This window comes from Aspergillus puulaauensis, chromosome 8 (genome assembly GCF_016861865.1).
Source record: "Aspergillus puulaauensis MK2 DNA, chromosome 8, nearly complete sequence".
Lineage (NCBI taxonomy): Eukaryota > Fungi > Ascomycota > Eurotiomycetes > Eurotiales > Aspergillaceae > Aspergillus > Aspergillus puulaauensis.
The window spans coordinates 2326384-2339811 of record NC_054864.1 but is presented as its reverse complement, the minus strand read 5'-3'; the positions used below and the strand labels follow the sequence as shown (position 1 = coordinate 2339811).

The following is a 13428-nucleotide window of genomic DNA, read 5'->3' as shown; positions in this document are numbered from 1 at the left end:
TAAGCATGATTGCAAATATCACTGTAAAAGAATATTTCAAATTGAACTGTCCTTCCGTTACTGGAAAGGTTTCCTCGCTAATGCTTCTCAGGAGCTTGTCAAAAGTTGCCAGAACACCAGATCCTCGTGTACAAGACACTTCGAGTGCGTTTTCTTCTGAAACAAGATCGATCAGAGATGATTATATGATACCTGCAAAACCTATCAGTGAAGATACATACGGCATGGCCCCTGAGTTTACAGAGAGGACTCCTGAAAAAGCCTCGCTCTGCCCTCCTTCCCATACTCCTGGGGCCAATTTCCAGAAGCCTGTCGCAGCCGGTGCTGTAACTAAGACTGCCGCGCATCAAATCACTTCCTGGCTTTTACTTTGTCCGATACCATTACCTGATCATCTGAAGAACGGCCTAACAGCATACGTGTCAAAAACAGAAGCTGGGGCCGATGAGCTGCTTTCTATTCTTCTAAGATGCCTTGAATCCATTCGCGCGCGTGTTAGGGAGATTCACCCAGGCCTCTGTGATGAGCACCACCCTGAAATAGATCATCACAGGTGTCATTGCCGTTGTAACCATATTGGACGTATGGAACGTCGGCTTGACAGGCTTTATAAGCAAAGTCGCGTCCAGCAGAGTGAACTTCTTGCAAGGTGTCAGCATCTGCTGGAGTTATGCGTCAACGTCTCCAAAGACATGAAAGCCACAACTACACTTGGGTCGAGAACTGCGCCGTCTCATCCTGATGAAGATCGCCCTTCGATTCATTGGGACGTTTTATCAGATGTGCTATCCGACAGACGCACTTTTTGTGTGAATGGATCACCATTGGACCCTCCAGTGGAAAGGACGGTCTCTAGAGCAGATTCAGACGCCGAGAATCACTTACGAAAGTGGGAATTGGATTTGATGATGGCTAATCTGAGCCAAGCGTCTAACGAGAACATACTGGCCGACGTACAGAAATCCAAGTGGGTTGACTAGCTTGAGTGCCATGTATAGATCTGTAGCTAAGGATATTTGCTAGAGAAGTCTTAGACATACTTGACATAATTAGGAGGAACCTACCGATATATTAAGAGGTTTACTCTTATAAGAGAATACACTAGCGGATCTATATCTTTCCTCTACTGCCTCCCTAGTTAGATCTCACTCCTGCTATCCTCGTTTCTGCTCAATACACTTCTTCCCGTACACTGTTTCCAGTACCATGCTCACACTTGTGCTAAGGTATTTCCCAACATACATGAGATCCATCGGGGTCAAACGGCATTGCGGCGAATCGCCGGCGACGAAGTATCCACTTCGGCGTTTGGCCGGGACCAAACCAACGGCACGAACTTGGGAAAGGATGATGAGAACACAAATGGTTGTTGGTTTTAGGTGACTCGTTTCCTGGAGCGGGATGATTTCTCTTGTGCAACTCAAACAATTGCGAACTCAGCAGCAAAACCTCGTTGGACCGTCACCTCGTGCTCGCACTTCTCTGCCATGCGTCTACCCTATGCCCCGAGGGAACTACCCCCAACTGAGAGCGATGCCATTCAGATCTACCAACGGATCTCAGCGCGTCGTTTGCCGCGCCCTCTCCTCCCCCTGGACCTTGCATTGTTACAAGCCCCTCCTGTGGCCGACGGCTACAACTCCTTCATCGGCTCTCTCCGCACAAAAACCAACATCTCGCCCGATATCCTGGAACTGAGCATCTGCCGTATCGGCGTCCTCAACAACGCGGTCTATGAGTGGAATATACATGGACCGCTCGCACTGAAAGCAGGGGCTTCCGTCAGTGAACTCAGTGATGTGGCTGCTCTTCCCACTCTCACGGATGAAGAGAACGCACGAAAGGCCTGGGCGAGCAGTGTTCTTAGCAGAACACAGGAGGCTGTGATTAGATATACGGATGAGATGACGGTTCGCGTGGCGGTTAGCGATAAGGTGTTTCAGGAGTTGCATGAGGTTTTGCCATCCGACCGCGCGATTGTTGAACTTACCGCGACTATTGCAGGGTATAACTGTGTCAGTCGGTTCTTGGTGGCTTTGGATGTGGGAGAGCATAATGACGGCGAAATGGAAAGTCCGCAGAATATGATCGAGTCCGCTTAAGTCTATAGCCATTGAACTTAGCACTGAGTTTAAATCATGGCACACTCTACGTTCGAAGAGCAAAATATCCGTCCAATCGCACAAAATGCAGTGGCTTTCAAAAACTCTTGTTACCAAATCTATTTGACGCGAGAACTGTGCTAACTCGGCATCCTTCCTATTTTCCACTCCAAGTTGTCCCTTAACGCTTAGTGATCTATAAAAGCGGCAGATGGCCGAGACTATACAATGCCCGCGGATCTTGGCCTCCGCAATTTGTCCCGGGGACAATGGATTAGGCGTCAGCTTTTGGCTGCGGGGAATTGATTCACGATCCTGAATAACCCAGAGTCGACGGGGAATCGCCGCCTGAGCTGTGATCGTCATTGCCATTTGATGATCTTATGAAGTTATTGAGGGGGACAATCTCCGCACAGGAAATTGGCATAGTAGTATACATAGGAGACGTAAGATTAGTTCAGAGGCTCTTCTATTATTTCCCTTTTGCACGATACCAGGTGTGCTTACTTCCTAGGTCTAGTTCATACTACAATGCAGCTCCATCACCTGGTCACCGGCTCCTATACCAACACCACACTCTTCCTCCTCGCCTTCGACAGCGTCTCGAGGACTTTGGGCTTGGATTCGACAGTTCCGGGATATGGACTGCACCAATTTGTCTCGAGCAATTCCGCCAAGGATCGTATCCACGCAACTGCCATGAGCGAGCCTCCGCGCTTATTCTCTTGGAGTGTCAGTGAGAGCTTCACGTTCAACCACCTCGACACGGTCAACATCAGGAACTGTCGCCTGTAACCCGAATTTCTAAACCATTTTACTGACCCCTTACAGCTTCCTCCGCCTGCTATGTCTCGGACAACGGCCAGTACGCTTTCAGTGCTGGAGGACCCACCGCGCATGTCCATGCTCTTGACCAGGACGGGGGCATAGGCCAACTGATTGACGAGATTGATCTTCTGCCATCGGAAGAGATCAAAAGAGTGGACAAAACCCGCAATGCTGTCGTAAGTAGATTGTGGAGTCTATGTCAGGACGTTCGACTAAATCTCGCTCTTGAACTTAGCTATACGGAGCTCATGCGTTTGACGTCAATGTCAACAATAAAGCCTTCATTCCTGATCTGTATGTGAGCTAACTATGCCATTTTCCCGCTCTTATGACCCCTTTCTAAACTCGACCAGTGGCATGAACTCCATCTATATGTACGATATTGCAGCAAATGGCTCTCGCAATACCTATCCTAGTAAGGATGGGAGGCTTCTCTACGTGGTATGCTTGTCACAGACTAAATCATAAAAGCACGTAAGAGTCTAATTTGATGATATTACAGATAACAGAACACAGTGAGTGGACAAAGCTCCACATGGCTGCAAAGTACCTATATACTAACGAGTGACCTCCAGCGCAATGGCTTGATGTTTACGAGATTGGAGATATCCAGCTAAAACACGTACAGCGTGGTAGTGCCATACCTAACGGTAAGAATGTGACAATCTGCCACTATACGAATTAATTCCCTGACATTATTGCCAGACTTTCGCGGTGAATTCACCTTCCGCGGTAATACTGTGCAGCCATCTCGAGATGAGAAATATCTCTTCACCTCGAGCCGAAGCCGGAACAGTCCAGGTGCAAATGGATACGTCGCTGACTTTGCACTGAACGAAACAGGGTACCTAGCAGAAGAAGAAGCTCAATTGGTTGACATCCACAGCGCAAACCCGCAATGGTGTCAACCCAGCTACTGGCCAGGACAATCCCCCCGTCCCCGTCGCGACCCCGAGGACTTGAACCGCTCCGTTGACGCCGCCCAGCAGGCCTTCCGGAAATGGTCTAAAACCTTCTATGACCAGCGCTGTGCTGCCCTGATGGCCTTCGGAGATGTTATTGAGGCTAACCAGGATTCCCTGGCCTGTTTTCTGACCATGGAGGTTGGTCTGGCTATATAGTAGGCATGGAAAATACCCGAGATCGAAATCCCCGAGAATATCATCGAGAATACCGAGGAGAGATATATTATTCAGCGGTATACCCCTATCGGCGTGGCTTGTGCCATCATGCCTTAGAACTTCCCCGTGTTGCTGGCGGTGGGTAAGATCGTGCCCGCCGTGTACACGGGTAATGCTGTCATCGTTAAACCTTCGCCATTCACACCGTACTGTGCTTTGAAGCTGGCTGAGCTGGCCACCAAGTGTTAGGGTACTTCAACCAACACTCTGGAAGTGGAAATAAAATGCTTAATATTGGAATTTCTGTGACATCTTCGACTCAAAACGCAGACCTGCTCCCATTCAATGATCACAGGCTGTATTTCTTCAGCGGATCCACTATTACTAAACTGTTATATCTCTGCCAAGGGGGTTTGGTATTGCATCTCACACCATTGCCAGTCTGGCGCGCCACGGAACTTTGCATCAAGCCATGGCACCCACTCGGGAGCCGAAGCGGATAGCACTGGGCGATGGTCTAAACCTGGATATAGAAAGAGATGGACAATGTTACCGACAGCGCAAGCGGACTCATAAGACTTTTTGGTGACATTGTAATTGACCGTCTGGTCAGCGGTGCCCTGTAAAACAAAGAGATCCCTAACCCCCTTTTTCCCCAGTGCAGCTCCGTAATTGGCCTGGAAGGATTTGAGCTGCGAACTGTTGCTCAATGCAGAAATGTTCTTGATACCACCCAGGGGAAGATCAGCGTCGACACTCCCACTGCCGTGCAGGCAGAGCTGGAGCTCGTCAATCAGTTGCCCGCGCCGGGCCGCGGCGTCAGTAAGGAAGTCGACCTCTGTGCCAGGCGGGTTGACCGATTGGACAGCTTTGGCTAGGAGAGGCACGTATTTGGCCATGGCAGACTGCGGGGTAAACTGGGCTGGATCTGTATTTGAAGCCGCTAAGTCGTAGACCCGAGGAGCCGGGGCTAATGCGACACTTCCTATATATTCACCACTTTCGTCTTGATTGTCGGCCACCCGTTCGTTTTCTGATAAGCCCCAAACGGCGGCGCCGCCCTGGGAGTGGCCAACAGCTGCCCATTTCCTGGTAAACATGTTCGGAAACGCCCGACGGGCAGCAATCACTGACCAGTACACGTCTTCTCCGTTGAGCACGGCGTTGACATACTTGTGCGAGGTGTAGTTGTTCCCAAGCCCGGTGTAATCCGTCGCAACCACCGCATAGCCAGCCACGGACAGGATCTCCCAGGTATAGTAGTCGTAAAAGTTATATGACGACGTCGGTGCACAACCGGTGGCCACGCCAATGGTCCCGTGCGCAAAAGCGACCAGGCGGGGTTTCAACTTCCCGGACTCGACCGTGGTACTAGTAAAAGGTAGTGCGATGAAGGCAGTTGCCGGCACCTTCTCCCCATGCAACCCAACCGTCACATATTGCATTTTATATGCGGTTAGACTCGGTGGGATATCCAGACCTGAAGAAGGATATTCCTCGAGCTTCAAAACATCGCCGAGCCTCGATTGGGCCGTGAAATTGTCGGCCGTGGCATAGAAGTCATAATCAAACGGGTACTGCCTGAATAGATTGCGGTCCTGTTGGACGCCTTGCTCGAGGTTCTCCTGACATTCCCTTCCACAGTCATAATGCCGCTCCAGTTCGCCGGCTATGATGTTCTTGTCATTTAGTCGAATGGCACCTGCAGAATGATCGTGAACTAGTATGGATACTAGAAAAAAAAGGGTACTAAAAGAAGACACGAAGAGAATTTGCATTATTGCTGTTTTGACAGTATGTAGTATATAGGATTAGCATCAACTGGGATTGGTCTGTCTAGACCTCATCATTTATAGGTTTTGATTGAATTGTAGGATTACCAGCCTTTTGGGCAGTGTCGGATATTTCCGTATACTACTGAGCACTATCGATGGATTCGGAAAGCCCTAGCGAGCATATGCACTATATAATTGCTATTATGCAATGACTCCACAAGAAGAAAAATCTGACAGGATCATGGGCTATTCAAGCTAACCAAGGTCGCGCAGGGGCCGGGCGTATTGCGAGCCGAGGGCAGGTAGGCAAGACAATGCGGGGAGTGACCAGTGTGCCACGGGGCATCGCGAGGAATTAGGTTGGAGGCGATAAGAAGGACAGAACTTGACAGCCGAAGGACTGAGTGGGCCTGATCCAGATGTCTATGGTGCACAGCATTCAGTCTGCTCACAATGCATCATTCTCGGCCCGCTGGACCGAGACATTCTCTGAATGTGCCGAGAAGCTCGGTACAGTCATACCGAGCTCTCGCCTGATTGTCTTCGCCGCTGAGTGATGGCTATTGCTTCCGCGTGGTTGTTATTCTTTTGCGGAACCGTGTACAGCGTTTCGCTCCAGAGCCTATTTGAAATTTGAGCCAGTTGCAGAAAGATGCCGTCGTTCGCTCATGCATCGTGTACTTATGACGCTCAGCCAACAAACGGCATATTCAGATAATCCAGGTTGAATTCATCGAAAATCCAGTCCATAAAGCCCTCAGTTGCAGGCGCCGCCACGCTTTCCATTCCAGTCCTGCCTTCCCCGAAATCCGGATTCACCAATGCCATCCTGGGACACATATCCTTGGGGAAAGGGAACAGACTCGTCAGAATTGGAGTCGCGAACTCGTAAGAGGTCGGCGACGGGTATATATTCTGTTGACCCTCTACCGATGGGTGAGCTCTCGGATGACTTTCAGCTGTACGGAGGCGGTCGACAGTCGTCAAGATATTGTTGGCAGGTGGCCATTTCAGACGCATGCATCTCAGCGCAGTTACAAAAGTATCTAGCTCTGTATTGCACAAGTCATGCTCTTCGGGAACCAACTTATCCCGGTGGATTTGCGGGATACAACCCACCATCAGCGACCAATTATGACTCGGCGTGAGGTAGTTGGTTTCGTCGCGGTCATCAATTTCCTCGTACAGACGCGCCATACAGGACGACGCCACGAGAGATGGAGTGGGCGTCATGGAAGGGTGAGTAACCTGTCCGTATAAATGAACGAATAGGATAATGCAGGTAAAGTAGTGGATATGCATTTCACTGGTGTCTCGTCGATAATTTCTCCGACCAGATTGATCGTAAAGGCGCAAATTATTCGGAAGATTCGCAATCCATTGCTCCAAAGAACTGATAATGCATGTCACCTGCTTATGGTCTTCCAATCAGCATGCTGCCATTCCGCCAAGCTAAACTGGGGAGATGCGCAGTTCATCGCCTAGTGAATGTTTTAAGAGTAGCACGCACTTGTTCTAGAGAGATCTCAGCTTTTCGATCTTGGAACTCCACAATTTTTTCGAGGAACATATTCAGCCTCGTGTATTCAATGAATACCTCTGCTGTAGTATCCGCAGACTCGAAATCCCCAAGTCCCAAGGGGCGCAAGTCCATGTTCTGGGACATTAGGAAGGCGGGACGTCCAAAAGCCGCCGCCTGCAGCTTATCCGCGGCCTAGGCACAAATGTTAGGACGCAACAGCACGCTGGAATTAACACTCACAAAGAGGAACCACATTATTCGGCGGGTGGCCCCTGGGTTGGATAATTTGGGGTAACTCGATTCTCGATGAAGGCCCATCTGATATGCAAGCCGCACGGCGACGCCGAGCCAGTGGTAGGAGGAATCAAGGCTCACCACCACAGGTGGGGTTATAATCCAGAAGCATAGAATGCAAAGGGTCTTTAGTATGGCAAGATTATCGTGCTCATGTTTGGCATAGATCAGGGTCTTGATCTTGAGGTAGTACGGCTCGCTCAAAAGTGTGGGGAATTGGTCCCTTGGATATCGGAGTTGGGAACCGATCAAACAGATTGCCTGCAGTAGTAAGATAGATGGCTCTTCAACAAGCAAGTCCGCTCGATCGATGACGGGCGCGATATGGTAAAGATGTTTGAAATATGTGTCGGCGAAGACCTGAATCTTGGATGGAGGGGGAAGAGACGTCGCATCGGTGACTCTTAATATCTCATTATGGACGTGTTCTGGGAAGGAACCAGCCTTCGGCATTACCGAGGTAGGAACTGATGACGAGGACGACATCAGAGATTGCTCCCCTATATAACCGGTCTGATCAAGCGGCGACCTGATAGCTTGATGATGCGCACTCTGGGGCTGGCCTGAAAGACTCTGACCAGGCTGACCAGCGCATAATGATTCATTAGCGCTGCCGCGGGAATTTGAGGCCAGAGAAACGGGGCTTGCAGTTGCTGATGGCGAAACCCCGTTACGTGTCACACGGGCGCCCCTATCATTGCGACGCCTAAATAGAGGTGAGCCTCTCCAAAATATACGCAGTAACGTTATGTTCATAACGGCTTACTTGCAATGTTGACCACGCCTCTTACAATTGCTGCAAGTACTGCCTTCCTGTTCTTGGAGATCGCATCGTACCTATCAGACCATTAGTTTCGCCAGGGGCCAGAGATAAGAAGTTACATTCCTTCCGCGCGTGGCAGTGGACACAGACAATCTTTGCCCTCTCACGGAGCTTTGTATTAGTAACAGTTGGAGGAGCCATGATGACAGCTGCTATTGCTGAGTTCAGCTACTCTGCTATCGATGCTATCTGATAAAAAAAGGGAGAACGAGCGGTATGAACGTATGAGGAGACATTCTTGATTCAGGAGTTTCCAGTGGTGCGCTCGGTAGGAGCATCCAATAATAGAAGATGAATGCTGAATGCCGACACCTCAGGCAGAGCCGATTCGACAGCTATCTCGAGTACCGCATATACAGTGGGGGGTACAAAAGTTTTTAACACGCAAAGACCCTAGTTTTCACTGCCCATAATTCTGCCAGGCAAAATAATGCGGGCGTAGTTGGCTTCATATTTTCTAATTCTCTATACATTTTATATGGCTAAAAATAAGGATTTGACCCCTACTATGTGAGCTTGCATATGCGAACTTCATCCAATTGGATGGGGTTATTGCAGAATTCATCAGAAATACCCTCAGATCCTCAGATAGCGCAGTTTAGTACTAAATGAGAAGGCAGTCATTTTCGCGTGTTTTTGCGTGTTAAAAACTTTTGCATCCCCACTGTACCCTACGTATTCATATCTTGGAAGTTCAGCAATTTGATTCCTCAGATCCAACTCGCTGTTTCCCGCCGCCCACGACATGCGGTATATCATGTTACCACTATTCAGAGCATGTAATAAAAGCCTTCCAGTCCCTCAATGATAATATCTCCGTGAGCAGCCCATCTGTTGGCCCAGCGGAAGCGGATTACCATTGCAACTGAAATACATTGCAACTGAAATAGCTATAGTCAATGCACAGCACCTGTTGGTAAGATTGGTCAGCGCGGATGCGACGCGACTGTTGAAGTATCGAAACAACTCACATCTGGCAAGCATAAAAGCCAGGCATATACCGAGGCGCATCTTGAGACCGGAACACCAACGAGCCACCGACGCCTCCTGCACCAATGATGCTGGCGCTGCAAAACGGCTGCTTCCAGTTTCCTCGGATATTGTTGGTCTGCCATGTTATGATGGCGGGCAGGTTCGAGTGCGTTCCTCCAGCCAACAAAAAGATGCTGAAATATTGCACGCCCGGAATTTGCACCCACGCCAGGATGCAGACTCCCACCGCAGCCTGCAGGGCATTGTAGATAATGGTGAGACCTCGCGACTGGATCTTACCGCCCAGCCATCCTTCGACGCACATTTGAAGTCACGCGAACAGGTAGAGTCCAGGCCTGGAAACGCGAGAACAGAAAGGACGGGGTTATTGCTTACCCTGCAATTGCAGCGTTTCCGATATTAGCCCTATCCAAGAAGCTGGCGGCCATTATTAGACCAAGAGAAAAGACGATACGGAATTCCACCTTGCGGGCGGTTTTGTGCCGCTCAGCGCGAGAGTAAACTTCACGCCAGGGGCCTGTTCCGGGTCTTTCGAAGAATCGCTCATCTCGACATGTTCGGTGACCTCGTCGTCGGTCTTACAACACAGTTCAGAGAGAGTCATTGTAGTAGTTTGATTTCAGGTGTTTCTGCATGGCAGGAAGAAGATTCTCAGGGATAGACGCAACCCACCCCATGAGCTGAAGTATGTATATAAAAAATGGAGCAGGCGTCCGCGACAAGTCCTCGATATCCAGTCATGGTTCATTTCAACCGCAGATCGGCCTTCGATAGACAAATATATGGGGAAAGCTCGGTAACCGGAGCGGGGTACCGAAGGTTCGGCAACTCCTACAGGCGAGAGAACCTGGACTGAACCCAGCAGTCTCGGCGCGAGAAGAAGAGCGAGAGGGTGGCTGTACATACTTCTGGACCCCAACTGGCAGGTCTACCGGCCTGAGTGATAACCGAGACTCTCGGCCAACTGTCTGGTGTGTTCAATGAGCATAAATAACGCCATTGTCATCATTGGACCAGTCACTGATTCCATCGTGACGTCTACACTACACTCCCGCTTCCCCGTTTCCGTGTGCACGCCTTCAAACTCGACCAATTGGCCATCACCATGGAGCAATCTAAATACTCCCGCTTCCTCGTCTTCTTCCTCGTCTTGTTCACGCAAGCACTCAAACCCGACAAATCGGGCCTCACTATGGAGCAGCAGTCTAAGCCTGCAACCCAATTCATCATTGATCAGCAGGAGCAGATCCGACAGAGTCTGCCCTTCGATGACGAACGAGATTTCGTGAATGCGAACAGGGGCTTCACGGGCCGCCGTGACCCAAACATCGTCAAGAATGACACTGGTGATGTTGTGTGGAATAATGACGCCTACAAGTTCCTGAAGGACGACGCACCGGACACAGCTAATCCGAGTCTGTGGCGCCAGTCGAGGCTTGTTCACCTGGATGGGCTCTATCAAGTCACACAAGGTATCTACCAGGTGCGCGGCCTCGACCTCTCACACACGACAATCATAGAAGGCGACGAGGGCATTATCGTCATTGACCCCCTCACTTCGCAGGAGACCGGCGCCGCAGCGCTCGCCCTCTACCGGGAACATCGCGGCACAGACAGGGCCATCAAGGCCATCATCTACACGCACTCCCATGTCGACCATTTTGGTGGCGTTAAAGGCTTTGCCACGGAGGAGGATGTCGAGAAAAATGACATCAAGATCCTTGCGCCTCAGGGTTTCCTCGAGCATGCTATATCCGAAAATGTCTTTGCCGGTACTGCCATGAGCCGGCGCTCTGCGTACATGTTCGGCGCCTCCCTCAGTCGGGGACCGAGGGATCAGATCGGCGTCGGACTCGGACAGACTGTCTCGACTGGGACCATCACACTCATCGCGCCTAATGAGGATATTAGTCGCACCGGCGAGAAGAGAACCATTGACGGCGTCGAGATGGTGTTCCAGATGGCGCCAGGCACTGAAGCCCCTGCCGAGATGCTCATCTACTTCCCCCAGCTCAAAGCACTATGCGCTGCTGAGGTCGCCACCCACACCATGCACAACATACTGACACTGCGTGGAGCTCTGGTCCGCGACCCACATAGCTGGGCCATACACTTGACTGAGACTATTGACATGTTTGGCGGTGAAGCTGAGGTTGTCTTCGCATCCCACCACTGGCCTACCTGGGGCATTGAGGAAGTTGTGGAATACCTCACCTCCCAGCGCGATCTGTATGCGTACATGCATGACCAGACACTCCGCCTACTGAACAAGGGGTACAATGGTCCTGAGATCGCTGAGATGATGACCCTACCTCCCGCGCTTGATAAAGCCTGGAATGCCCGCGGCTACTATGGCACCTTGAACCACAATGTGAAAGCTATATACCAGCGCTACATCGGTTGGTTCGACGGCAACCCGGCCCATCTATGGGAGCACACGCCTGAAGAGAGGGCCAAGCGTTACGTTCAGCTCGCGGGCGGAATGGAACAGATTATTAGGAATGGGCGTGAGGCATTCGATGCCGGCGACTTCCGCTGGGCAGCCGAAGTTCTGAACCATGCTGTCTTTTCCGACCCTCATAACTCAGATGCCCGAGCTCTACTAGCCGACGTCTACGAGCAGCTCGGATACGGCTCAGAGAGCGGCGCCTGGAGGAACTTTTTCATATCGGGAACGACGGAGCTACGCAATGGAAACTTCGGGACGCCTACAGAAACAGGCTCGGCTGATGTGATAGCGCAGCTCACGCCCGAGATGCTCTTCAATGCTCTCGCCATCCTAATCAACGGCCCGGAGGCCTGGGACAAGAAGCTGGCCATCGACGTTGTCGTCCCCGACGTGGAAGTCACCTACCACCTGTGGCTGTCGAACGGCGCGCTCATTTATAGCACGGCTCCGCAGTCGACCAGCGCCAACGTGACCCTGACCGGGACTACCAAGCAGCTGCCTGCGCTCGCGGTGCATGGGCCTAATCCTGAGGCTCTAGAGAAGGCAGGCATCAAGGTTAACGGTGACAAGACTGCACTTAGCACTCTCACATCCCTGCTTGACCAGGGTGACCCCAACTTCAACATTATTACACCATGAAAAGGAACAGAGACCAACTGTCTCACCAGTCTATGCCGGAGGTGTCAGCATTCCGCATCATCTTGTATTATTGAGTGCTCCTATCGAGCACTTCACCACACTGTTTTCTGCTGGATTCAGGGGCTGAATCCGATTGTCTTTTTGGTACTGCTCATACCGTTCGTTCTCTCTCTCTTGTATGTAGATCTCTTGTATGTAGATAGCATTCGATAGTAGAGTAGCTGAATCCATTAATAGCAGCTCTCTGCAGCTTCGCCTTCCTTTCTCCACCTCTGCCTGACCGCCAGGCAGATCCCCCTGCTATTCAGGCGGACGGAAAGATAGAAGAAAAAAGTAACGGGGAGTAGGGCGGCATTTTGTAAGGCCACCTTACCATCACTACAGGCGGAGGAGCTGAACCTAGCGATGATGGGGTTATTTTCGGTCGGCGGTTTGAGGGTGAATTGTACATGAGCATGGTGAGCATGGTGAGTAGGGTGAGTAGGAAGCTGACGAGGTACTTAGGTAGATATGTCCCTTTCATTTATCCATTAGGAACGCTGTATTTCTTGTTCGTGGATGAACAGGCTTGGGTAGAAGATGACGGGGAAGAGATGTTGGAAAGAGAGACGGCGGAAGTTGATGCCTTGATTGCATATATCTTGTATGATCGGGCAGAACTTATAGCCTGTTGCCATAAATTTAACAAGGTTTCCACGGCCTTGGTAACTACAGGCGAATTCCCTTGTGCATTCACCAGTGCAGAGATTCGAACTTGGATCAACCAGTTAAGAGAACCGGGCTGCATAGCATCTGCCACAGTTCCGCACTGGAGACCATTTAAAAGTAATGCTGCAGCGAGTGAGGCACTCACATTCCTCTGCAAATGGACGGGCGACCCCA

General features: G+C 50.6%; 5 protein-coding genes across 5 annotated transcripts; 3 read left to right on the top strand and 2 right to left on the bottom strand.

Moving 5' to 3' along the window:
• Positions 1-1487: 1487 nt before the first annotated feature.
• Positions 1488-2102, top strand: APUU_80893A (carboxymuconolactone decarboxylase family protein; the record flags this gene model as incomplete). The annotated part of the gene is made up of 1 exon (XM_041697225.1): positions 1488-2102. One exon carries the CDS (start codon positions 1488-1490, stop codon positions 2100-2102), a length of 615 nt encoding a protein of 204 aa, XP_041562776.1.
• A 531-nt stretch (positions 2103-2633) lies between these two features.
• On the top strand, positions 2634-4051 carry APUU_80892A (uncharacterized protein; the record flags this gene model as incomplete). The annotated part of the gene is made up of 7 exons (XM_041697223.1): positions 2634-2886; positions 2934-3106; positions 3166-3224; positions 3284-3371; positions 3433-3445; positions 3506-3580; positions 3636-4051. The coding sequence occupies 7 exons, from the start codon at positions 2634-2636 to the stop codon at positions 4049-4051; spliced, it is 1077 nt and encodes a 358-aa protein (XP_041562775.1).
• A 392-nt stretch (positions 4052-4443) lies between these two features.
• Positions 4444-5829, bottom strand: APUU_80891S (alpha/beta hydrolase family protein; the record flags this gene model as incomplete). Its single annotated transcript, XM_041697222.1, has 2 exons — positions 4444-5753; positions 5802-5829. The coding sequence occupies 2 exons, from the start codon at positions 5827-5829 to the stop codon at positions 4444-4446; spliced, it is 1338 nt and encodes a 445-aa protein (XP_041562774.1).
• Positions 5830-6516: 687 nt separating this feature from the next.
• On the bottom strand, positions 6517-8095 carry APUU_80890S (fungal specific transcription factor domain-containing protein; the record flags this gene model as incomplete). Its single annotated transcript, XM_041697221.1, has 3 exons — positions 6517-7236; positions 7337-7540; positions 7589-8095. 3 exons carry the CDS (start codon positions 8093-8095, stop codon positions 6517-6519), a joined length of 1431 nt encoding a protein of 476 aa, XP_041562773.1.
• A 2468-nt stretch (positions 8096-10563) lies between these two features.
• APUU_80889A (alkyl/aryl-sulfatase) lies at positions 10564-12546 on the top strand (the record flags this gene model as incomplete). Its single annotated transcript, XM_041697220.1, has 1 exon — positions 10564-12546. One exon carries the CDS (start codon positions 10564-10566, stop codon positions 12544-12546), a length of 1983 nt encoding a protein of 660 aa, XP_041562772.1.
• Between the last annotated feature and the right edge of the window lie 882 nt (positions 12547-13428).